Below are 26530 nucleotides of genomic sequence, written 5' to 3' on the forward strand. Positions count from 1 at the left end.
ATGAGATGACTTTTGAGCTGGACTTTGATGGGTGGAGAGAATGTGGGCAAGAAGAGATGGGCAATGTTAGGGAAGAAGGCCTTGGCCACTGAGCTGAAGAGATTGAATTCTATCCTGAGGGCAGTAGGAGCCATGGAGGATCTTCAGATCGGGATGACAATGAGGCCCAATGGAACGAGCATGGGCTTTTAAGTCCCCCGGACCCAGGTTCGAGTCCCAGCTCTGTCACAGGTCAGTTTGGACCTGGGCAAAGCCACTTTTTTCTCCAACCCTGTCTTCTCTTCTGCTGGTGAGAACCCTGCCTGTCTCCCTGCATGAGATGCTGGAACCTGACGGGAGGGTATGAAGGGAATTTGGAAGCAGCAATCACATGCTGTGCCCACAAGGCCAAGTGTCCCCAGTCCCTCAGCCTCTGAGGTCACGTGAATGGTTAGATTGGGCATGTGCTAGCTCAAAAGTCTCCTTCCCACCTACAGAACTGCAAAACCCCAGGTATTGTTTTATGATTTCATCCTTAGTGACTTGGGACATCCTCACAGGATGCTCTGCAGTGCTCACAGCCCCCTTGGGTCTCTGACTTTCCTGTTGCCACTGGCTATTCCAGGCCATGGTGCTGTCTGCCTGTGCTACCTTAGGCTGCTTTTGACCCCATTGCTGCCAGTCTGCCCCTAGACCTTCCCTGCGACCACCACCTGCAATGCCATCTCTGCACCATTACTGCCAAAGTTCACTCCACCTCTCTTATCTTGGCCTTCCTCCAGGTTCTGCCCTGCCCTGGGGCTCCCACGACAGAGCTGCTCGTATTCCTGCTACTAAAACTCCTTGCATGCTCACTGCTTTATATGCATTTTCTCATTCGCACTCATGACATAAGTTGTTATTGTGACCTCAGCTGTGATTCAGGACACCTAGTTGTTGTCACCTGGTGGGAGAACATGTGAGTCAGGAAGGTGTCTTCTGATGGAAGTCAAGGAGGCAATGGTGTCCAGAGAGGGCAGACTCAAGTTGGAAGTCAGGGTGATAAGCCTGGAGTGGCATCAGGGTGCAAAATAAGAGGCACAGTCAGGAGGTACTCCAGAAAGGATCACCTCCAATTTCAGAATTTGGCCTTTAGGCTAGCCTTGGACCAAAAAGTAAAACAAGAAGTCCACTGCCTCAGCAGGCCACAGCAAGAGTCCAGTGACTCATACATCTTCCAAATGACTTTGACACAAAGACTCAGCCATTCAACCCTTCCCACCTTGAATCATTTCTTTCCACTTCAAGCCTGTTGCCAACTTGGGTTGAAGTCTCTCAACTGATAAGAGTAAAGACAGTGGTTTCGAGATAGGGAGATAAGGAAGGAGCTGATGAAGGCAAGAGAGGTTATCTTTGCCACCAGGGCTAAGGCTGGGAAGCAGAGGGATGAAACCAGAGGACTGAGTATTATGTGGGGAACATCCCTGGGCAGAGTCCAGAAGATGGGGGTGGAATCCCCATTTAGTTTGTTTCCTTCTGAGGTTGACCCTTCAGCTCAGCTCATCTTTGCTGTAACAACTGCCATTTCAGCAGTGCTGGATGCCAGGAAGAGAAAGAACAAAGTACAGATGAGACCAGATGAGACCAGCTTTACTTAGTTCTAGCATGTGAGTTAATGAACATTTGTAGCACATTTACTCATGTCTCTGCGAGGCGTGTTCTGAGAGCGTCACAAACATTAGCCCATCGAATCCTCATAACACCCTTAAGAAGTTAGTACTATCGTTACTCCGTTTCACAGGTGAGGACACTGGGGACTCAGAGAGATAAAGTCACTTGTCCAAGATCACACAGTTGGTGGGTGCCAGAGCTGGGATTGAAACTCAGGCAGATTGGCTCCTGAGTCAGTGTTTTGAGGCTCAATTCACTGACAGAAAGACAGGACCATGTTTGTCCTCAAAGGCCACTTTCCAGGGCCCTCCTCTGCGCAATCCCGTCAGCTCTACCTGCTTGTGAAGAGGCAGGGGCCTTTAAGGACGAATTTCTCAGTGCTCTGGTCTCTGGGAGTAATTTCATTACCAGCCCTGGAAGGGGTGGGAGAGAGGAGCCCTGGGCAAAGGCTTCGGGAGCTTCAGCAGTTATTGAATGACAGCGTTCTCGAGTTCTCGTTGTCCGTGCTCTGTCCTCTGAGGCTGCGGGCTCCTGCTGTTATTCCTGAGAATGAAGTTCACTGAGCTGCCTCTCTCATTTTCACTCTGCCCTTTCAGTGAGTCCCGTAAAGGTCTCCTTTCCCTCTTCAAATTGGCCTATTTTGTCATTCTCTAGTGGATTGTTGAAAGCTGCTTTAAACTTGATGTGGACATAAGTAAACTGTAGATCCATTAAAAATAGAAACAAAAGGAATGGCGGCCAGGCATGGTGCCACGCACCTGTGGTCCTCCCAATTACTAAGGAGGCTGAGGCTAGAGAATCCCTTGAGCCCGGGAGGCTGAGGTTGCAGTGAACCAACATCATACCACTGCACTCCAGCCTGGGCAACAGAGTGAGACCCTATTTCAAAAATAAATAAATAAATAAAACAAAAGGAATGGGTGGTTTGTCCCAGGGGTCTTCCAGGGTAGGTGAGCACCCATCCCTGTTGGGTCTGTTTGTCTCTCTAAAGCATTTCTCTCTGGACATCGCCTTTCTCGAGCCCAAACATTTACTAGGAGCTGCCTTGACGCTGCCCTCTGATTCACCCGGGCATGAAGACAAGGCAGGCCTCAGGTTCTCCGCTTCCCTCATGGGGAGTTGTGCTGTTTAGGAGTGACCTGCACTTCAGAGTAACCAGATCCCTGTTCTAGAAGCTACGGCAGAAAGAGCATTTCCAGTTCACCAAATTAGTCCTTTCAGAGGGCCCAAACTCCCCTTTCTGGGTCTTCTTCCCTCTTCAGAAGGGTCCCCTGAACCCTCCAGATAGGGGCATCTTTGGGGTTTCATTTCCTCTCAGATGTGAACGGCTCTGACAGCCTGGGCTCCCCAGAGTGCAGGTTCCGATTGTGCAAGGGAATGCGACTCCCCAGATCCCAAGGGAACAACTGGCAGCACTTTTCTTTTTGAGACGGCGTCTCATTCTCTCGCCAAGCTGGAGTGCAGTGGCGCAATCTCAGTTCACTGCAACCTCTGTCTCCCAGGTTCAAGCGATTCTCCTGCCTTGGCCTCCAGAATAGCTGGGATTACAAGCACGTGCCACCACACCCAGCAAATTTTTGTATTTTTAGTAGAGACAGGGTTTCACCATGTTGGCCAGAACGGTCTCCATCTCTTGACCTTGAGTTCCGCCCACCTCGGCCTCCCAAAGTACTGGGATTACAGGCATGAGCCACCAGAGCTGGGAGCACTTCTACAGAGTGGGCGCTCCTGGGGGGACTCATCCTAGCTCAAGAGTCACACTCCAGTCACAACCAATGTTCCCAAGGGGTACAGTGGGACTTTCCAAACACTACAAGAAGAGAGGACACTGGCTTTTCCAGGCAGCTTGGAGAAAGAAGGGGAGGCAAAAAAAGGAGGGGGAGGAGGAAAAGGAGGAGGAGGAAAAAAGAAAGGGAAGAGGATGAAGAGGGAAACGGAGGGAGAGGAGGAGGAAAAAAGAAAAGGAGGGGAGGAGGAAAAAGGAGGAGGAGAAGGAAAAGGAGGAGGAGGACGAGGAGGGGAGGAGAGGCAGCAGCAGGAGGCAGGTCTCCATCCCGCAGCAGAAGCAGTGCTGTAGCCAGGGTCCAGAGTGTGGGAGCTAAGGGGAATCAGCTTGCGGGAGGGAGAGGGGACAGATTTCAGGAATGGCTGGGGCTTGGCCGCTGAGAGGGGGCTGGGAAAAGCAGGCTGATTAAGACCAGCTGTTGCACCTCTGTCTCCAAGATCTTTGGACTCTGCCCAGGGCGGCCTCACACCCTATCCTAGATGACTAGGGACTTGCACAGTCCGCCTCGAGCAACCCAAAGCTTCTCTGCCCACCTGGCTCCCAGAGCCTCCAAAACAAAAGACCAGAGAGGCACTCTCCATCCAGCAGCCAGACGCCTCCTTCTTGACGCCAGCCCCCACCCCCGTCTGCTCGCCCAGGAAAGGCCTGGAGGAAGAGGCCCGAGAAAGAGCCCTCTCTCTCTCCCCTGTCCTTCCATCCACCCAGCGCCGGCATCTGGAGACCCCATGGCCCGGGCTCACTGGGGCTGCTGCCCCTGGCTGGTCCTTCTCTGTGGTACGTGCAACCTAGCTTCCGCTGGAAGCCAGCTCTGACCTCCCCTCTGGGCTCGGAAAGGGTTGGAGTGAGGGTTGGGGCCCAAGCGTCTCTTTTTCTGTTGCTTCCTCTCTCTGTCTTGAGGAAGAGGCACCTCAGGGGCAGTTCTGGCGGCCCTCGTGACTTGGATGGAGTCTGGTTTGGCACCTTTCCATTCCCCCCGTTAAAGGAAAAAAATGATTCTGACACTCGTTAAAACAGTAAGGAAAACTTTATTTAAGACTACTGCATTGCAATAGAGGAGAGAGATGCGGCTCAATTCTGATTACACAAAAGACTTCCGGGGATCTGTAGCCAAGGAGCAGAGTGGGGGGGGTCCTTGGACAGAAAAGTATTAAGAGGAGATAGCAAGGGTAGGGGGATTCTTGCTAAACCAACTGAACAGGATTCTTGCTGACAGCAGGCCAGAGTGAGTGATCAGATATCAAGGGTGTCTAAACTGACTTAGCAGGATTCTTGCTAAGACTGGGTGATGCAGGCCTGGCAAGGGCAGAACAGACGCAGAAGGCCAAGGTCAAGGCCGAGTGGAGAAGAGGCTTTGGGGGATCCTGACTAAAGTTTGGTCAGGGAGAGCATCTTTGTCATTCCTGTGGCACACGCTCTGTCCTCAGATAGGTGCCCAGCTCAGCACTCCCAACCTAGCCTTCCTTTCTCTGTTGTCTGTCACCACAGCCTGATGAGTCACTCAGTGTCCAGTTCCTGAGCACCTACACACTGCCAGGCCTTGTGCCAGGGACGGCAGAGCCATTCAGCTACAAAGCCTGCTCTTGGGAGCCACAGCCCTGGCCTCAGAGAACAGCATATTCTGGTGTCCAGAGACATAAGTTGGCCGTGTCCCACTTCTTATGTTAGCATCTTAGTGTCAACATTTTTCCAGGGATCTGTTGCTACAGAAATGGGTGTTTGTTTGTTTTCTTAAATGAACAGTATGGGTAGCATCTGACCCTTGAGTTTGTGAGATCTAGGCAAAATCAGGCCACTCTCCTTGCATCTGTAGCTCAACACACTCCGAAGGGAAAAGTGTGGCTGCGGATGGTGGCTCACGCCTGTAATCCCAGCACTTTGGGAGGCCATGGCAGGCAGATCACTTGAGGTCAAGAGTTCAAGACCAGCCTGGCCAACATGGTGAAACCCCACCTCTACTAAAATTACAAAAATTAGCCAGGCATGGTGGCACATGTTTGTAATCCCAGCTCCTCAGGGGGCTGAGGCAGGACAATCGCTTGAACCCAGGAGGCAGAGTTTGCAGTAAGCCAAGATCGCACCACTGCACTCCAGCCTGGGTGACAGATTGAGACTCTGTCTCAAAAAAAAGCAGGGAGAGGAGGGTGGGGTTGGGGAAGTGTAATGTCTCCTCACACTCTGGCCCCTATTACTCTCTAGGGAAATCCCTCACTAAAAGATAGGGGAGTTAGGGGTGAGGACTATCAGAGACCACTGGGTTTCGGGCCAAGAAGGGACTTTATCTAATCAAAGTCGCTCCTTTCTAGAGATCTAGAGCCTGGAGAACTTAGCCCAGTGCCTGGCACACAGTAGGTGCTTAGGAAATGTTTGCTCAATGAATATTGGGTCACTCTCAAGTCACTCTAAATTTGGGGCAGAGCTCAAATTGGAAACTAGGTCTCCATATACTCTGTCCCTTCTGTGGCATCGCCCTTTCCTGGCTCACCTCTCATATTTGGCAGAGTGGGAGGACAGAAAGGGCACTCATCTCTATTGTAATAAGATGGCCTGGAGGTGCGGTGACTCACGCCTATAATCCCAGCACTTTGGGAGGCTGAGGAGGGCGGATCACCTGAGGTCAGTAGTTCAAGACCCACCTGAGGTCAGTAGTTCAAGACCCACATGGAGAAACCCCATTTCAAGTAAAATTAAAAAATTAGCCGAGTGTGGTGGCACATGCCTGCAATCCCAGCTATTCGGGAGGCTGAGGCAGGAGAATTGCTTAAACCTAGGAGGCAGAGGTTTCGGTGAGCCGAGATCACGCCATTGCACTCCAGCCTAGGCAACAAGAGCAAAACTCCGTCTCAGAAAAAAAAAAAAAAAAACATGGCCTGGGTTCGAATGCCTGTTCTACCACTGACTCCTGGTGGCACAAATTGGGCAAGTTACCAAATCTGTCTGGGCCTTGGCTTCCTCCTTCTTCCTCCTCGGAAAGTCAACAGTACCCACCTCATAGGGCTGTCACAATATCAAATGAAATACTGTAGATAAATTGCTGTGTTCAGTATCTGGCACATAATAGGGTGTGTTTAAATACTAATTAATCCACCTTTTCCCACCATGCCAGACTGGGGTTTCTGTCTTATAAATATTGAAAATGAGCCTGGAATGATAGGCAAATATTTGGACTGTAAGAAGCAGTGCAAGAGGGCCTTGAATTAAAGTAAACCCAATATATTATACAACTGAATTTATAAAAGGCTAAAATGAAGTTGGAATGATTATTTAGTGTGATCCTCTGGAGCATTTCAAAGAAAATTTGATTACAAAATTTTGATTTACACACAACTTTTCCACTTCACTAGACTCTGAAAAGACCCAATTAGATTAGAAGAAAAAATTGATTTAATGAGCACTAAAACCCATCCAAAAGTGGCAATCACTTGTCTATGAAACAGGTTTCTTTGATTGTGACCGAGGGTGCTATCCAATTCAGCCTGATTTCCTATGAAATGTGATTATTTTTATCCTCAAGTGGAGCTGGCCAGCTTCTTGCGTTTCAAAGGATGGAGGCCCTGTGGGGCGGGCTGAGGGAGCATGCCGCTGCCCTCTCTACGAACTAGCCGGTCCCGGAATGACCCTGGATTTTTCTCCCGGCTTCTAGCTTGTGCCTGGGGCCGCCCAAAGGCAGTGGACGTTGGAGGACAGGATGTGAGAAACTGTTCCATCAACCCTCCAGTGAGTGCCCCCCGCCCCCGCGAATACCCCCACTCCCTCCCTGCGCACCCCCCTCTGTGCACCCCTGCACCAGCGGCACCCCTGCCCTGCCCTATCATCTCCTCCATCCCCTATTGGCTCAGCTGGTAGCTCCTCCCCCTACAGCACTTTCTGACTCTGAGGCTCCTCCCCCCTCCACACTCTGGGTACACTCCTCTCCCTCCCACTCATTCTCACAGCAGGTTATCTGCTTCTACCCTGTTGTGAGCCTGGGAAGCCCCCCTAGGAGGAGGGAGGAGGGCAGGAGGCCCCTAGCTGGCCTTTGGCTGGGGCCAGGCGGAGGCGAGGGAGAAGGGAGGAAACAAAAGACAAATTCTAGAGTAACCGCAAAAAGAGCAGCCCAGAAGGGAGGAAGGAGGAAGATAGGGGTTGGTGGTTGAGGCCTGCAATCTCAGCACTTTGGGAAGCCGAGTAGGATGGATCACCTGAGATCAGGAGTTTAAGACCAGCCTGGGCAACATGGTGAAACCCTGTCTCTACTAAAAATACAAAAATTAGCCGGGCATGGTGGTACGTGCCTGTAATCCCAGCTACTCTGGAGGTTGAGGTAGAAGAATCGCTTGAACCCAGGAAGCAGAGGTTGCAGTGAGCTGAGATCCTGTCGCTGCACTCCAGTCTGAGTGACAGAGCAAGACTCCATTTCAAAAATAAAACAAAACGAAAACCAAAGAGCCAACGGAAGGGCAGGAGAGGGAGGCCGAGGGTGCAAAGATGAGGAGAAGGCCCGGCAGAAGAGGTTTGGGAAGTCAGCTTCCTAGCTGGAGACCAGAGTGATTCTTTTTACAATCAGAGTAGGGCTAAGGGGTAGGCATGCCTGCAGCACCATAAGCCATGGGAAAAATCGCAGTACATCTGCTAGCAATATCAGCTCTATGGGACTCCTGGGGCAGGCAGGTGGGTGGGCGAACCACATTACTTTTATATTAAAACAAACATGGATATATCATGGAGTAGAAAGCAAACCAGCAAAACAGCACAAACAAAAGCAGGCTTTTGGTTTTAAAGGTAAAACACCCTTTAAAGAAGTAGCTGGTCTGGAGAGGGACTTTCTGGGAACTATCTCAAACTGCTGTGGGCATTCATCCACTCTCCTCTGCCATTTGGGACCAGTGGGTGGCAACCTGAAACAGCCCCCCGAAGGGAAGGTTACCATAAAATACAGGACATCCAGGAGAGAGATCCAAGATGGCTGACCACTAGCAGCTCAGGCTTGTAGCTCCCAGTGAAAGCGCAGAGAACGAGAGGACGCCACACTTTCAGAGAAATTTTTCTTGCTCAAGGACCAGGAGATTCCCAGTGGAGGAGACCCACAGGTCATCAAGGTGAGTCTTGCAGCCAGCGCTGCGGTTTTGCCAGTGCCCCAGCACAGCGGTTCTTGGTACAGAGTAAATGGGATTGGTTCCCCTTTTGGCCGACGTTTGGAGCTGATTGAAGAAGGGATTCAGGAGGGAAGCCAGACGGGAGACTCCCGGACAGAAAAGCACCAAGAATCTTGACGCCACTGTTTTAGCCGGTGCAGTGGGTTGCTCAGATTTTGGCCCTGGGAAATAGCAAGTTGGACGTCCACTAAGAGACCTAATTTGAAAGTTGGTAATTACAAAGATGACAGACAGGCGGATAAATTTACAACGATGGGAAGAAACCAGCGTAAAAAGGCTGAGAATACTCAAAATCAGAATGCCTCTACCTCTACAGAGGATCACAGTTCCTCATCAACAAGGGAACAAGGCCTGATGGAGAACGAGCGCATTCCATTAACAGAATCAGGCTTAAGAAGGTGGATAATAAGAAACTTCTGTGAGTTAAAAGAACATGTTCTAGCCCAATATAAAGAAACTAAGAACTTTGAAAAAAGATTTGACAAAATCCTAACGAGAATAGAGAACTTAGAGAGGAATATAAGTGAATTAATGGAACTGAAGAATACTATACGAGAATGCTGAGAAGTATGCACAGGTTTTAACAGTCGAATTGATCAAGCAGAAGAAAGGATATCAAAGGTCGAAGACCAACTTAATGAAATGAAACGAGAAGACAAGATTAGAGAAGAAAGAGTAAAAAGGAATGAGCAAAGTCTCCAAGAAATACGGGACTATGTGAAAAGACCTAATTTACGTTTGATAGGTGTACCTGAATGTCATGAAGAGAATGAATTCAAGCTGGAAAATATTCTTCAGGATATTATTCAGAAAAACTTTCCTAACCTAGTAAGGTGGGACAATACTCATCTCCAGGTAATACAGAGAACACCACAAAGATATTCCTCAAGTAGAGCAACCCCAAGACACATAATTATTAGATTCACCAGGGTTGAAATAAAGGAGAAAATTCTAAGGGCAGCTAGAGAGAAAGGTCAGGTTACCCACAAAGGGAAGCCTATCAGACTTACAGCAGATCTCTCAGCAGAAACCCTACAGGCTAGAAGAGAGTGGGGGTTAATAATCAATATCCTGAAAGAAAAGAATTTTCAACCCAGAATCTCATATCCAGCCAAACTAAGCTTTATAAATGAAGGAAAAATAAAATTTTTCACGAACAAGCAAGCACTCAGAGATTTCATCACCACCAGGCCTGCTTTACAAGAGCTTCTGAAAGAAGCACTATACACAGAAAGGAACAACCAGTATCAGTCATCCCAAAAGCTTACCAAAAGATAAAGAGTATCTCCAAAATGAAGTATTTATGTCAACTAATGGGCAAAATAGCCAGCCAGCATTAAATGACAATATTAAACTCACAAATATCAATATTAATCCTGAATTTAAATGGATTAAACGCCCCAATCAAAGACACAGACAGGCAAACTGAATAAAAAGTCAAAACACATATTGGCACTCTGTATCCAGATCCATCTCATAAGCAAGGACACACAAAGACTCAAAACAAAAGGTTGTAGGAAGACTCACCAATCAAATGGAGAGGAAAGAAAAAGAAACAAAAAAAACAAACAAACCAGGAGTTGTAACTTTCGTCTCTGACAAAATAGACTACAATAGTAACCAAGACTAAAAGAAACAAAGAAGGACATTACATAATGATAAAAAGATCAATGCAACAATAGGAGTCAATGATAATAAATATATATGTACCCAATATAGGGGCACCCAGATATATAAGACAAGTTTTCAATGACTTATAAAGAGACTTGGACTCCCACACTAATAGCAGGAGACTTTGACACTACATTGTTAATATTCCACGGATCAACGAGATAGAAAATTAACAGCGACATCTATGATTTTAACTCAGACCTGGAACAGGTAAACTCAGTGAATATTTATAGAATTCCTCACCCCAGGTCCACAGAACATACATTTTTTTTAGTATGACATTACACCTATTTTGAAAGTGACCACATAAATGGAAGCAAATCACTCTTCAGCATTTGCATAGCATTTCACAGATTGAAATGAAATATTGGTTGGCTGTTCATTTGTTATATTTTTTCCTTATTCCTTCCTGTCTCCACTGTTAAGCACAATCATCAGCATAAAAGAGGTTTTTAATACCTATTTCTAGATTGCATTCCAGCCTGGGCAATAGAGCAAGACTCCTGTTCTCTCTCCCCCTTTTCTCTTTCTCTTTCTTTCTTCAAAAAAAAAAAAAAAATACAGGACATCCAGTTACATTTGAATTTTAGATAACAAGTAAGAACTTAGTACAAGTATGCCTAAAATTGTGCATGTTTTAATATAATACTTACATTAAAATATTATACACTTTTTATTTGAAATGCAAACATAACTAGGTGAGTGTCCTGTATTTTTATTTGTTAATCTGGCAACCCTACCCCCAGGTAGTTAAGGAAGGACCGTCTGCATGGCCTGGCCCAGTGCCAGAGCTCAGACCCCTGCAGTTCTCACTCACACCCTCCTCCCAGATTCAGGTCCCATTACTGTCACAAGGGGTCCCTTTCCAAACTCTTCAACACTTCCATCTCCATTCAACCCAGGCAATCTTGATGTAGATTAAGCAGTAACATCAATAGCCGGCCCATTCCTTCCCAGGCTAGGCCAGCCTAACTTCCCCCAATCCCTGCTTTAGGGGAGGCTGGGGGCTCTTCTGGAGGCCAGGGACCCAGGTGTCATTTTCTCTAAGCAACGTGCATATCTGTTTGTGTGTGTCTCGGTGTCTTCCTGTCATCTGTCAGTACCTTCCAGTTACCGTGGTCAACACCACAGTGTCACTCACAGCCCTCCGCCAGCAGATGGAGACCCAGAATCTCTCGGCCTACATCATCCCAGACACAGATGCTCACATGGTAAGGGACAGCTTCTCTCCCCTTTGCCCTCTCCACTGCCCTGGGTCAGAGACCATAAACAGGAGCTGTTAAAACTCAGAAGATGAGGTCAGAGAAAGGATCTGATAGGCAAAGGGAGGGAAGTGGAGAGCATGGGCACGGTAGTGTTAGGGCAACTGAATGTATCCCTCTACACAGGCAGGCAGACATTGCCAAACCGCCTTGACCTCAAGAAATAAAACTATCCACAACTTCAGAATCAATTTTCATCAGTTCCTCGAAGGCAGATCCAGAATGAATGTTTAGGGTATCCCTGCTCTAGGAGGTTGGAAGGTGGGCTAGAAATCGGACTGGAAGAACTCTAAGCTCCCTTCCTGTACTCTGTGGAATGGAGTAGCAAAATGATCCAAAATCCTGGGTTATGGGAGTGTGGGATTGGTTGAGGAGGGGGCATCCACCCCACCGTTTCCCACCACTAGCTCCACCCTCCACCCCGTCCACCTTTCCAACACCAGCCCAGTTGGAAGAGGGGGCATTTTCAGTGTCGATGAGATTGTTTGAGTTAGTTTTCCCACATGCTGGGAAGGGCTAAGAACATTGGGCAAGTAGCTGAACTTCCCTGAGCCTCAGTTTTCTCTTCTGCAAAATGGGAGTAATGAGATCTGGCTCCAAGAATTATGAGGATCAAAATACGATAATGTGTAAACCCTTCACAGAAGTTAGGATATTCCCAGTCTACTATGCTAGATTCATGAGGGAGAAGGGGTAGCTGGAGGGGAAAACCCAAACGAACCAAAAGACAGGACCCTAGAGTGCGTAGAATTTGCAGGGCAGGACAACAAGGCTCCTTTGCACAACAGTCCAGTGTGGACAGTGGGATTTGGACTGCAAAAGATACAGTTGTTCAAAGGAAGGGAAGATATTGAAGGAGAGTTACAGAGGGCTTCCTGGAAGAGGAACCTGGTGTGCTTGTGCTTATAGGACTGGTTGGAGCTGACAGACAGAAAGAACTGGGATGTGGCTGGGGGCCTTTCATGTGGGATCTGACCACGAGAAAGGCTAATGATGATGATGTTGATTTCTTAGAATGAGTACATCAGTCAACGTGATGAGAGGCGTGCATGGATTACAGGCTTTACAGGGTCTGCAGGTAACAGTCACTACCCATCCCCATTGCTTTTGTTGGTAGATCCAGAGGTGGTCACAGAGGACCTAGTGTGGCTAGAGTCACAGCAGCTGGGACCCCAGAACCTACTATAAAGAAAACCCTTCTACTCTGTCTCCCTCCACCACCCCAAAACCATCAGGTTCCCCAGGGCATATATCTCATAGCCCACCAGCCACTTTCTGTGTAGAAATGAGGCACGTGAGGCCCCATCCCCCGGCAGCCTTCCCATGCTCATTACCTCTGCCGCAGCCACGCCCAGTCCAGCACTCCCGGGCTGTGTTTCTGAATACTTGCTACTTCTACTTCTAACCACTAAGAACCTGCTGATTCCCTTCACATGAGGGCTCATTTGGGGACAAAATTTTCCTCAGCCAGTCATTTTACAGACAACATCACTTCACATGGCCAAATGAGACACGAACATCGAAGCCCCTGATGAGGTCATAGTTTCTGAAGGGGCCTCGCACCCTGATCCTGCTCCCTTCAGTCAAATCCGAGTTTCCTTTCCTGATCCTCAAACATTCCTCTTTGGGCTTCAAACTGCCCTGCCTCATGCACCATAGGCTCTTTTTCTCTTTGCCAAAGTCTCTGGATTAGTCTTCCCCACCAGTCCACAGCTGAGTCTCTGGCTTAGCATCCCTATCAGCCACCGAGTCTTGACACTGAGCCCCATCTTTCTTGAGAGCGCCTACATGCAGCCAAAAGTCGACGTCACTTCTGCTGAAAGTCCTAATGACCCCCACAAGCAGCTCTCAACACAAAGCAGTGGTGCCTGATTCAGGATACGTTTCTGGTAGCTCCCCTCATATCTCTCTTTAACATCTCCTTCCTAGCTTCCTTCCAATGGAGGACAGAATCTCTTTCCAGAGGCCCCTTTTGGTGTTCTCAGAGCCAGCACTGCATTGTACATCCGTCGGCTAATGCCACGTTCCTCCCCTTCACCCTCACCTGCAAATTTCTGTGTTCTGTGCCAGGAACGGCAGTGGTGACCATGAAGAAAGCAGCTGTATGGACCGACAGTCGCTACTGGACTCAGGCTGAGCGGCAGATGGACTGTAACTGGGAGCTCCATAAGGAAGGTAGAAGGGCTACATGGATTTGGCCCCAAATCTTGGGACCTGGACTTGGTTCAGGAAGGTCTAGGTGAGAGCGTGCATGTAAGACCATGCTGGGCCCCTATGGGCAGCTTAGGACATTTGAGACCATCCCTGACCTTCAACACTGATCTCAAGGAAGACACACGTGGCAGGATGATCAGACAGAACCCCTGACCGGAGGGCCTGGGGCTGGCCCTGGAGGTGACCTCTGTGTTCCTTCCTGTCTTTCTTTCAGTTGGCACCACCCCTATTGTCACCTGGCTCCTCACTGAGATTCCTGCTGGAGGACGTGTGGGTTTTGACCCCTTCCTCTTATCCATTGGTATGCTCTTCCCTCAGTCCCTGAATTTGTCCATGCCAACGAGGGTGACTCAGCTTCCCTGGGATATAAAGAAATGGACCTTGATAGAAGGAGGGGTGGTGGGACTATAAAGATAGAGCATTTAAAATTGTAGTTGCAGAATGTTTTACAATGAGTATGTACTAGTGGATTGTGTGATTAAAATACATTTAAAGAATGAGTACAAATATTTCAAAATTCATGAATGCAGAGCCCCAAACTAGAAGATTCAGTGAATCATTAAAGATCTAGTGAATTAATAGGCCAGAATATGCTTGAACCCAGAACCATCCTCTGTGCCCTGGAACTCTACCAATGATGGTGCTGAAATCACTTGGTAACCCTCTTCTGGAAGGTAGCTTAGAAGAGTCAAAGATTTGGGAGGGCCTCTGAGTTTTGTTTTTTTTTTTTAAAAGGTCCCTGAGAATACAATTCCCTGAGTTCTGGAGCCCAAGACAGCTGGCCAACCTATTCCCCGAAAGGGAGAGTCCTCATGAATATGTACTGAAAGGCTTGTGCTTTAGAACTGGCTTCTTTGCCAGCCTGTCCAACAGCCTGACCATCACCATTCTTTTGGACTGTGACACTGAAGCCCAGAGAAAATAATTAGTGCCCAAAAGAAGGACCACCCACAGCCACTGGCAGAGAAAAAGACAAGCTTAGCCAATTTGTGACGGTCAATGTTAGCGAGGGCTCAGGGCATTAGCCTCGAAAAGCAGAAAGAGGATGAGAAACATATCCCAGTGTGGGCACACATTCTGGTGGGGGGCAATAGGCAGGCTTCTGGGGCAGGCTCGGGGAAGTTGGGCTATAAAGGGAGGCAAAGGGAACCAGGACTAACTTTGCTTGAATCACAGTTTTTTCCTGAGGCGTAAATGGGCAAGAGACAAGTGACTCCTTCTTGTCTCTGCAGACACCTGGGAGAGTTATGATCTGGCCCTCCAAGGCTCTAACAGACATCTGGTGTCCATCATAACCAACCTTGTGGACCTGGTGTGGGGATCAGAGAGGCCACCGGTTCCAAACCAATCCATTTATGCCCTGCAGGAGGCATTCACAGGTGATTCAGTAAGCCCAGTTTCCTTCCCAACTTGTAGCAGTGTGGGTCCCAGCTACTACAGCAAACTTCATCTTCAGAGGTACCAAAGCAAAGGTTTGCAAACCTTAGCATGCATATGAGTCGCCTGGGATGCTTTTTTAAAATGCAGATTTCAGGCCGGGTGCCGCTGGCTCACACCTGTAATCCCAGCACTTTGGGAGGCTGAGGCTGGTGGATTACCAGGTCGGGAGTTCAAGGCCAACCTGGCCAACGTGGTGAAACCCCGTCTCTACTAAAAATACAAAAATTAGCCAGGCATGGTGCCACAGGCCTGTAATCTCAGTTACTCAGGAGGCTGATGCAGAGAAATACTTGAACCTGGGGAGGCAGAGGTTGCAGTGAGCCCAGACTGTACTGCTTCATTTCAGCCTGGGTGACAGAGCAAGACTCTGTATCAAAAAATAAATAACTAAAATGCAGATTTCAGGCCCCCTTCCCTTAAGGAGTCTGAATCAATTTGGGTTCATTTGGTTTCTCAGAAAGATATCATATTCCTGAACCTTGAAAACATAATGGTCTTCAGGCCATATTGAGAAAATGAAAACAATATGGTCTTCAGGCCATATTGAGAAAATGCTGGATTAAAGAATATTAGGATTTGAAGCAAGATGAACCAGGAAGGGAGGAAAGAAGGGAGTCAGAGAAAGATGAGAGAAAACATCTAATCACTTTCAAGAGAGAAAAAACATGATATGAGTTGCTTGACTGGTGGTGGTGACTGGTCCATATTGAATCATTCAGATCTTTAATTCTGACCCTCTTGTGATGAAAAATTTAGATTTGTGAGATGGTGGGGTCAGGTGGGCAGGAGTGGACAGAAGAAATAAACAACTAAGTTCAGAAGAATTCTGCAGCACAGATTACGGTTCAGGTTTTGCTGGACCAATCAGGGAAGTTAGAAAAATAGAACGTCAATAACCTCGACCCCACTGACACTATCTAAATACATCACAAAGGAACAGTATGCTGTAAGATTCCTGTAAGTCGAAACTAAAGTCCAGACAAAGACCAGGCTACTGATTATGAATTAGTATCTTGGCCACCAACCACTCCTATCTCCCTGGGAATTCTGAATGAGGCAATGAACTTGGATTCTTAGTAACACTGATCAGGCTAAGAGATCCCTTTCCACATGCAAGTCCACACAATTTCTCATTTAGAAAGGAGCCAAAAAAGCAGCAGGGAGATTTCAAAATAGCAGCGATGATGAAACAAGTGAAAATTGTGTCCCATTTTCTTTATCTGTTCTGATGTAACTTGCAGAATCATTCTTTCTGCATCTTGATGCCATTTTTAAAGAAACTTGCTATCCAAGACTGTTAAATCATAAATAAAGCTCATCTTATTCAGAATAAAGAAAGTCAAAGTTATGTCGGGAAGAGGAGGGGGAAAAAAGAGAATCTTCCTGGGGCTCGAAGAGAATTTGGAAGGGTTTTGTCACTTCCCAAAAATGAGGGGATGCCGAATCATTGCATGCTGCCAGTCTTCAAGAAAAAAGGCATCTGGAGGCCGGATGCGGTGGCTCATGCCTGTAATCCCAGCACTTTGGGAGGCCGAGGCAGGCGGATCATGAGGTCAAGAGATCGAGACCATCCTGGCCAACATGGTGAAACCCAGTCTCTACTAAAAATACAAAAAAATTAGCCGGGTGTGGCGGCACGCGCCTGTGGTCCTAGCTACTCGGGAGGCTGAGGCGGAAGAATCGCTTGAACCCAGGAGACGGACGTTGCAGTGAGCCAAGATTGCGCCACTGCACTCCAGCCTGGTGACAGAGCAAGATTCCGTCTCAAATTAAAGAAAAAAAGAAAGGAAAAGGCATCTGGAGCTTGAGCTTGGAAGCCAAAGAACAGAGTTCAGCTTCAATAAGCCCACAGAGACGAGAGAGACTTTCCAGCCACTTGCAGGTTTTAAAGGAGAAAGGAGAGTGCAAAGGGCAGAACATGAAAAGTTCGCTCCTCAAAGATACCTGTACACATCAGACCGTTGAAATTTGGGTTCATTTGGTTTCTCAGAAAGATATCATATTCCTGAACCTTGAAAACATAATTGCAAGTGAAAGAAACCAGTCAGAGAAGGCCACATATTGTACAATTCCATTTGTATGAAATATCCAGCATTGGCAAATCCATAGAGACAGAACATAGATTAGTGGTTTCCTGGGCTTGGGGGAGGTGGATAGGGAGTGACTCCGTAATGAGTACAGGGTTTCCTTTGGGGATGATGAAAATGTGGTAGAATTAGAGCGTGGCGATGGTTGCACAACATTGTGAGTGTGCTGAAAGCCACTGAATTGTGCACTTTCAAAAGGTTAAAATGACACATTTTATGTGTATTTTACACATAACATAAATTATGGTAAAATATGTAGTAAAATAAACCTACAAAATGTATTGTACCCAAAGTTTTGGCCCTTGTTGAATAGTTTTACCTGTTTACATGAAGTATTTTTCACAACATTAAGTTATTTATACTCATATCTGAACCCAACTAGGACCCTTAATGTTTATGACCGCCGGCCATCAAACTCCCCGTCCTGCCTAGGGGTAGACTTTTTAAATATCTTGCAGGGGTCAAGGATAGAAGATGAAAACTAAAGTCATAGAACCCAGATATAAGCATCCTAGAAAGGATGGCGCTGTGACAGAGTTTAAGGACAGAGTTGGAGACTGACGGTGTTAATAAGACAGTACAGTGCCTGTACAGATTAAGAGTGTGGGCCACTGGGCGCGGTGGCTCATGCCTGTAATCCCAGCACTTTGGGAGGCCTAGGTGGGTGGATCATTAGGTCAAGAGATCGAGACCATCCTGGCCAACATGGTGAAACCTGGGTGTGATGGCGTGTGCCTGTAATCCCAGCTACTCAGGAGGCTTAGGCAGGAGAATAGCTTGAAACTGAGAGGTTGGGGTTGCAGTGAGCCGAGATTGCGCCACTGCACTCCAGCCTGGGCGACAGAGCAAGACTCCATCTCAAAAAAAAAAAAAAAAAAAGAGTGCAGGCCAGGCGGTCAGACAGACCAGCATTCAAATCCCAGCTCCACCTCTTACATCTGTAAAACCCTAGACAAGTCACTTTACCTCTCTGAAGCCTCAGTTTCCTTATCTGTGAAATGGGATGGGTAACAATTAGAACAATGCTCATGGAGTGCTTAGCCCAGTACCCGTGGCTTAGTAAATACTGGGGTTACCGCAGAGAAGAAGGTTGAACATGGCCCCAGCCCCATCCGTTTGTCCTTCAGCTAGGACTGCTCTCCTGGTCTCAGTCTGCATGCTTATTTTTTGATCAGAAGGATACAAGAGTTACTACCTATCAAGATACCCTTCTGTATGCTTTGCAAGTATTAATTGATTCCATCCTCGTAGCAACCCTATTAAGGCAGATACTTGTTATACTCCATCCCCAATTTACAGATGTGCAAAATGGGACACAGAGGGGTTAAGTAATTTGCCCAAGGTCACCCATTCAATAATGGCAAAGCCAGGATTTAAGCCCAGTCTGGGTCCAAGGCCCATGTCATTGATGAGTACACAAGTAAGAGTTTGTTTGAGGAAAGGGTTCCACTGCTTAGGGTGGAAAACTGTTACCCTAAGGCTGCCCTTCCAGGAACTGAGTGCCAAAGGCAAGGTGTGTCACTGACACTTTCTTTGGGCTCCTTTGCTTCTAGGGAGCACTTGGCAAGAGAAAGTATCTGGCGTCCGAAGCCAGATGCAGAAGCATCAGAAGACCCCAACTGCCGTCCTTCTGTCGGCCCTCGAGGAGACGGCCTGTGAGTGTGGATTTGCAGACACGGGTGGGCGCTGGGGTCTCCCCAATACCCCAGACCTCCTGCGCCCTGCAGCACAGAGCTTGCTCTTCCCCTAATAAGCATGTGCCCACCAGTTCTTGAGAATTCCACGGTCACAGCCCGTGGGAACCAAGAAGGGTAAGGGGGCAGGAGCTTACGGCTGCAGAAAAAGGACATGAAGTAGCCCTGAGCAAGCCGGAGGAACGAACTGGCCATGGCAGCAAAGTGCTTCCGTCTCATTCAGGAGAGGAGGACCAGCAAATGCCTCCCAACAACTTAGCCGCTACCCCACAGCACTCATATGCCCAGCTTTAGCACCCAGTGGTACCCTACTCTTTCCCGACATGGCTCAGGGCTTCTTGTCTGATTCCTATGGCTGGGCATCAGATATTCCAGGGACCCACTGGACCTGTGTGCTGACTGCTAAGTGTCTGTGTTTTTCTGGGGTGAAAAGATCCAAAACTCTCAACAGCATCTCAAAGAGTCCCCCCAAAACAAAAGCCCCCCCAAAAATAGATTGAATAACATGCAGAGGTAGATGATGCAGGCATAGTGCTGGTAATCTTTGGGGGCCAAAGGAAACAGTGTGGCAAAGGTGTCAGAAATGCTTGCCTCAGGCCGGGCACAGTGACTCATGCCTGTAATTCCAGCACTTTGGAAGGCAAGGTGGACAGATGACCTGAGGTTGGGAGTTCAAGACCAGCCTGACCAAAATGTTGAAACCCCGTCTCTACTAAAAATAGAAAAACTAGCTGGGCATGGTGATGCATGCCTGTAATCCCAGCTACTCGGGAGGCTGAGGCAGGAGAATCACCTGAACCCGGGAGGCGGAGGTTGAAGTGAGATAGCGCTACTGCAGTCCAGCCTGGACGACAGAGCAAGACTGTGTCCTAGAAAAAGAAAAGAAAGAAAGAGCGAGAGAGAGAGAGAGAAAGAAAGGGTTGCCTCAGGCAGATCAGCATCAAATAGTTTCTGTCAATTCTCTTCCCAGGGCTCTTCAACCTTCGAGCCAGTGACATCCCCTATAACCCCTTCTTCTATTCCTACGCGCTGCTCACAGACTCTTCTATCAGGTATGACTTTTCCTTAGCTTGCTGTTGTGCAGTTTCTCCAACTTCCACCCTTTTGATGCCCCACCACTGATCCCGCCTTAACATACAGCCTCTGGCTGCCGATCAGCTTGGTGCCTGCCCCAGCATGACCTTTAGAAAACCTCCTGTTGGCTCTTCCTGACTCTTTAACCTCTGTCCCTGTTGAATCCCAAATCTGGCCTGATTGACTCCCTGGGTCTGGCTTCCTTTGACCTCCAGGAACAAAGGGACTGTGTCTGCCTCTGGTGCTTTGCATCCTTAGCAGATGCTCAGGATCCTCTTTGTCTTCCCTCCCCACCCAGGTTGTTTGCAAACAAGAGTCGCTTTAGCTCCGAAACCTTGACATATCTGAACTCCAGTTGCACAGGCCCCATGTGTGTGCAAATTGAGGATTACAGCCAAGTTCGTGACAGCATCCAGGCCTACGCCTTAGGAGATGTGAGGATCTGGATTGGGACCAGCTATACCACGTATGGGATCTATGAAGTGATACCCAAGGTGGGTTTGCCAGGCCCCAGCCCAAACCAGACACCAATTCCCACTCCAGGCCTGTTAAGTCTTAACCTAACGTGGGATGAAGCCCCTCAGCCATTCAGTCACCTGGTCAGCCAACAACTATGCAGTGAGTTCCCTTCTAAGCCTAACTGGGAAGAGACAGAAGAGAAAACAGGGAGGTCTGTCTAGAGAGCTCACAAAATTGTCAGGAGGCTAGAGACTATACGGCCCGATCTAGCAGAGCCAAACTTGAAAATGAATTCCAGCTCTGCCCCTAACTAGCTGTGCAGTGACTTTGGACAAGCAACTTAGCCAACCTGGGTCTTTTTCTTCACTTGTAAAATGACAGTAAGAGTCCCAACCTCACATGTCGCTCACTGAAGATTTAAAGGAGATAGTGTACATGGCTGACACATGGTAGGCGTTCAATGAATGGTAGCTGTCATGATATGTACAGGAAACTTCCACTGTCAGAATAGCCCATCAATTGACTCAGGCCACGCTCTGATCCATCCCAGAGTGCTAGTGGAATCCAAAGACAGGGAGTTCACTGCCAAGCAAGGCAATGTTAATCGAGGAAGGCTTCCTGGAAGGAGAGCGGGTTCAGCTGGATGTGGAAGACAGGGAAAGACAGGAAGCACACAGAGGGGAGGGCATTGCCATGAAACAGTGGCAAGTCGGAGAGATCCAAAATGGCCGACCACTAGCAGCTCAGACTTGTAGCTCCCAGTGAAAGCGCAGAGAACGAGAGGACGCCACACTTTCAGAGAAATTTTTCTTGCTCAAGGAGCAGGAGATTCCCAGTGGAGGAGCCCCACGGGTCACCAGTGTGACTCTTGCAGCCGGTGCTGCAGTTTTGCTGGTGCCCCGGCACAGCGGTTCTTGGTACAGAGTAAACGGGACTGGTTCCCCTTTTGGCCGACGTTTGGAGCTGATTGAAGAAGGGATTCAGGAGGGAAGCCAGACGGGAGACTCCCGGACAGAAAAGCACCAAGAATCTTGACGCCACTGTTTTAGCCGGTGCAGTGGGTTGCTCAGATTTTGGCCCTGGGAATTAGCAAGTTGGACGTCCACTAAGAGACCTAATTTGAAAGTTGGTAATTACAAAGATGACAGACAGGTGGATAAATTTACAACGATGGAAGAAACCAGCGTAAAAAGGCTGAGAATACTCAAAATCAGAATGCCTCTACCTCTACAGAGGATCACAGTTCCTCATCAACAAGGGAACAAGGCCTGATGGAGAACGAGTGCATTCCATTAATAAAATCAGGCTTAAGAAGGTGGATAATAAGAAACTTCTGTGAGTTAAAAGAACATGTTCTAGCCCAATATAAAGAAACTAAGAACTTTGAAAAAAGATTTGACGAAATCCTAACGAGAATAGAGAACTTAGAGAGGAATATAAGTGAATTGATGGAACTGAAGAATACTATACGAGAACGCTGAGAAGTATGCACAGGTTTTAACAGTTGAATTGATCAGGAAGAAGAAAGGATATCAAAGGTTGAAGACCAACTTAATGAAATGAAACGAGAAGACAAGATTAGAGAAGAAAGAGTAAAAAGGAATGAGCAAAGTCTCCAAGAAATATGGGACTATGTGAAAAGACCTAATTTACGTTTGATAGGTGTACCTGAATGTCATGAAGAGAATGAATCCAAGCTGGAGAATATTCTTCAGGATATTATTCAGAAAAACTTTCCTAACCTAGTAAGGTGGGACAATACTCATCTCCAGGTAATACAGAGAACACCACAAAGATATTCCTCAAGTAGAGCAACCCCAAGACACATAATTATTAGATTCACCAGGGTTGAAATAAAGGAGAAAATTCTAAGGGCAGCTAGAGAGAAAGGTCAGGTTACCCACAAAGGGAAGCCTATCAGACTTACAGCAGATCTCAGCAGAAACCCTACAGGCTAGAAGAGAGTGGGGGTTAATAGTCAATATCCTGAAAGAAAAGAATTTTCAACCCAGAATCTCATATCCAGCCAAACTAAGCTTTATAAATGAAGGAAAAATAAAATTTTTCACGAACAAGCAAGCACTCAGAGATTTCATCACCACCAGGCCTGCTTTACAAGAGCTTCTGAAAGAAGCACTACACACAGAAAGGAACAACCAGTATCAGTCATCCCAAAAGCTTACCAAAAGGTAAAGAGTATCTCCATAATGAAGTATTTATATCACCTAATGGGCAAAATAGCCAGCCAGCATTAAGTGACAGTATTAAACTTACAAATATCAATATTAATCCTGAATTTAAATGGATTAAACGCCCCAATCAAAGACACAGACAGGCAAACTGAATAAAAAGTCAAAACACATATTGGCACTCTGTATCCAGATCCATCTCATAAGCAAGGACACACAAAGACTCAAAACAAAAGGTTGGAGGAAGACTCACCAATCAAATGGAGAGGAAAGAAAAAGAAACAAACAAACAAAAAAACCCAGGAGTTGTAACTTTCGTCTCTGACAAAATAGACTACAATAGTAACCAAGACTAAAAGAAACAAAGAAGGACATTACATAATGATAAAAAGATCAATGCAACAATAGGAGTCAATGATCATAAATATATATGTACCCAATATAGGGGCACCCAGATATATAAGACAAGTTTTCAATGACTTATAAAGAGACTTGGACTCCCACACTAATAGCGGGAGACTTTGACATCACATTGTTAATATTCGACGGATCAATGAGATAGAAAATTAACAGGGACATCTATGATTTAAACTCAGACCTGGAACAAGTAAACTCAGTGAATATTTATAGAATTCTTCACCCCAGGTCCACAGAACATACATTTTTTTTTAGTATCACATTACACCTATTTTGAAAGTGACCACATAAATGGAAGCAAATCACTCTTCAGCATTTGCCCAGCGTTTCACCGATTTAAATGAAATATTGGTTGGCTGTTCGTTTGTTATTTTTTTTCCTTATTCCTTCCTGTCTCCACTGTTAAGCACAATCATCAGCATAAAAGAGGTTTTTAATACCTATTTCTAGATTGCATTCCAGCCTGGGCAATAGAGCAAGACTCCTGTTCTCTCTCCCCCTTTTCTCTTTCTTTCTAAAAAAAAAAAAGAAAGAAAGAAAAAAACAGTGGCAAGTCTCACCTCTGCTGGGTCCTCCTGGCAGTCATTTGAAGACACCCCTGTGCCATGGAGACCTCCTTTTCTGTGCCCCCAGACCTGTGACTTCACACCTCTTTTTCTCCTCCCTGCCCCCAACAGGAGAAACTCGTGACAGACACCTACTCCCCAGTGATGATTACCAAGGCGGTGAAGAACAGCAAGGAGCAGGCCCTCCTCAAGGCCAGCCACGTAAGTTCACATTCAGGCAGATGTGGACTTTTGGGAGTTTCCAGCCTAATGAGTTAGAAAGGAAAAAACCTGAAGAAGATACTCAATGAAACAAAGAAGCAGGCCGGGCACAGTGGCTCACACCTGTAATCCTAGCACTTTAGGAGGTCAAGGTGAGAGGATTACTTGAGCTCAGGAGTTTGAGACCAGCCTGGCCAACATGGTGAAACCCCATCTCTACTAAAAATATAAAACTTAGCTTGGCATGGTGGAGGTCACCTGTAGTCCCAGCTACTCAGGAGGCTGAGGTACGAGAATCGCTTGAACCTGGGAGGTAGAGGTTGTATTGAGCTGAGATTGCACCACTGCACTCCAGCCTGGGCCACAGTGAGACGCTGTCTCAAAAAAAAAAAAAAAAAAAAGAAAGAAATAAAGAAACAGACACCAAATTATTCCTGGGCACCCACATGCACCTCATATCTTTGCTCCCAATATAGTATAGTGGTTTAGAGTGTAGGCCCTGGAGTTAGGGCGTCTTGAGTTCAAACCCCAGCTCCACCCAACTCCTGACTGGGTGATGTTGGCCAAGTCATTTTACCTTTCTGAGCCTCAGTTCCCCCATCTGTAAAATGAGGAGCATAGCAGTAACCTTACAGCAACAGTTGTTGTTAGGATTCGATGAGCATGTATGTTGCTCTGAGCACTGCCTAGCACATTCTAAGTGTGAAATAAGTGTTAGCTATAATGATTTCCTCACACTGGCAAGAGGATGGCTCAATTTTTCTAAAAAAATTCTTGTTAAAATTAAGAGAAACCACCTCATTAAAAAAAAAAAAAACTTTGTCTTATAGGAAATTTTAAACATACAGAAAAGTAGAGAAAATGTCACCATAATCTCCAGTGTCCCTTCACCCAGCTTCAACATCCTTGACTCATGGCCATTATTGTTTTGTCTATAACCCCATGTTCATTGCCACCACCACCCCACCCCTCTGTTTCTGGATTCTTCTAAAAGTAAATCCCAGATAGCGTGTCATTTCAGCCGTCAACACAGAACTCTTTCAAAAACAGGAACACGGTATGATCATCTATAAACACAAGAATTCTTTGACATCAAATAGCCAGTGTTTTTTAAAGCTCCACATCCTGGAATAGCTATCTGATCTCCATCATCTCAGAGCCTGTGGCTGCAACCAGACCTCAGCTGGCTTCTCTGCTTCCCTGCTTCCCCAACTCCAGGTGCGGGATGCTGTGGCCGTGATCCGGTACCTGGTCTGGCTGGAGAAGAACGTGCCCAAAGGCACGGTGGACGAATTCTCAGGGGCAGAGCTCGTGGACAAGTTCCGAGGGTGAAGAGCCAGGGCCATCCTTTCTGTCTATTTTTTAGTGTCGCAGTGGGGGGCAGGGAGGGGGAATTGATCCCCTTAAGGAAGATCCTCCTTGTATGTGGGCTGAGTGGGAGACAGCTCTGTAGAACAAGGAGTGACAGGTTCTTGGGTGGTCAGGGAGTTGAGCAGGGAGTGGTCTCAAATTATAACCTGCAGCAAAAGTTCCCTCTCACAGTCTCTTTCCAAGTGACATTAACTCCACCAGCGGGAGCCAGCTCCCTCCCTGCAGGCGTTTGGAGACTGAACCCCCGCGGGCGGGCGCGCCCAGCTTACCCGGCTCTGGCCTGCCGAGGAACAGGTCTGGCTCTCCCTGGGGGAGGCTGTGGCTCAAGCCAGGTCAGCCCCTGGACCACTTGAGAATACCAGGTAGGGAGGAGGATTCCCAAGGGCCCAGGTCATGGCCAGATTGTAGGTTTGAGGTACAGGATGCTGTTACAGGGCTGGAGGAGTTTCCAGATACAGGGAGCTGTGTTTCTTCACTCCTATCCGTAAAATGGAGGTGGAGAGGAAACAATTGGTGTCTACAGTTACTGGGTGTCCTTCTCTGATCTTCCTCTATGAGTAACAGGTCAGGGCTTGGGGAGATAGATGGGAACCAGGAGGTGAGGGCTGGGAGAGCCAAATGGTGTCCGGTTGAGAGGAAAAAGCAGCCACGACCTTCATTGGATCCGGTTTGAATCCCGGGCCCAGCCTAGTCCATGGACCCATTCATTGACCCTTTCTTGCCTTGTGCTTTCCAGAGAAGAACAGTTCTCCTCTGGACCCAGTTTCCAAACCATCTCTGCCAGTGGCCTGAATGCTGCCCTGCCCCACTACAGGTACTTGAGGAGAAAGAATTTTCAGGAACCCTGTTGGGGGATCCTGTTGTGTGTGTAGAGGAACAGGGTGAGGGGCAGGGAATGTTCTGGGACCTGAGTCCGCGTTGAAGGTCTGAGGCCCTTAGCCCTGTGGGGGCTGGGAGAGGAGCTCAGTGTGGAGTAGGGAGTAGCCTTGCAATGAAATGGCCTGAGCGCTGGAGGCTGGGGGACCTGGACGGGAGGCACAGAAGCCGTTGGATGCTTTTTCCTGGCTTCCTGTGTGTTGCTTATGTCAGCTAATTCTTAAAGCTTACGAGCTCACATGGAGAGAGACCTGTTCACTCAGTCTGAACCAACCAAGGTGGGCCCAAGATGCAGGCTAGCCAGGTATTTGACCCCATAGAAAACAAACCCCTGCAGCGGGGTGCAGTGGCTCACACCCGCAATCCCAGCACTTTGGGAGGCTGAGGCAGGTGGATCACAAGGTCAGGAATTCGAGACCAGCCTGGCCAACATGGTGAAACCCCGTCTCTACTAAAAATACA

The 26530-nt window shown here is 47.5% G+C and overlaps 1 protein-coding gene across 2 annotated transcripts in view; it reads left to right on the plus strand.

The window, feature by feature from the left end:
• The first annotated feature begins 3880 nt into the window (after positions 1–3880).
• The window catches only part of XPNPEP2 (X-prolyl aminopeptidase 2), a 37152-nt gene continuing 14502 nt past the window's right edge, over positions 3881–26530 (plus strand). For both annotated transcript variants that reach the window (XM_002763249.6, XM_035288694.3), the window contains exons 1-13: positions 3881–4189; positions 7056–7129; positions 11319–11429; positions 12495–12558; positions 13551–13655; positions 13909–13995; positions 14927–15073; positions 18775–18876; positions 19886–19967; positions 20288–20483; positions 23732–23821; positions 25040–25149; positions 25929–26006. In XM_002763249.6, the coding sequence (XP_002763295.2) occupies positions 3895–4189; positions 7056–7129; positions 11319–11429; positions 12495–12558; positions 13551–13655; positions 13909–13995; positions 14927–15073; positions 18775–18876; positions 19886–19967; positions 20288–20483; positions 23732–23821; positions 25040–25149; positions 25929–26006 (1541 nt within the window). In that variant the 5' untranslated portion in view covers positions 3881–3894. The remainder of the gene's footprint in view (positions 4190–7055; positions 7130–11318; positions 11430–12494; positions 12559–13550; positions 13656–13908; positions 13996–14926; positions 15074–18774; positions 18877–19885; positions 19968–20287; positions 20484–23731; positions 23822–25039; positions 25150–25928; positions 26007–26530) is intronic.

The sequence above is a fragment of the Callithrix jacchus genome, chromosome X (genome assembly GCF_049354715.1).
Source record: "Callithrix jacchus isolate 240 chromosome X, calJac240_pri, whole genome shotgun sequence".
In the NCBI taxonomy this organism is placed as follows: Eukaryota; Metazoa; Chordata; class Mammalia; order Primates; family Cebidae; genus Callithrix; species Callithrix jacchus.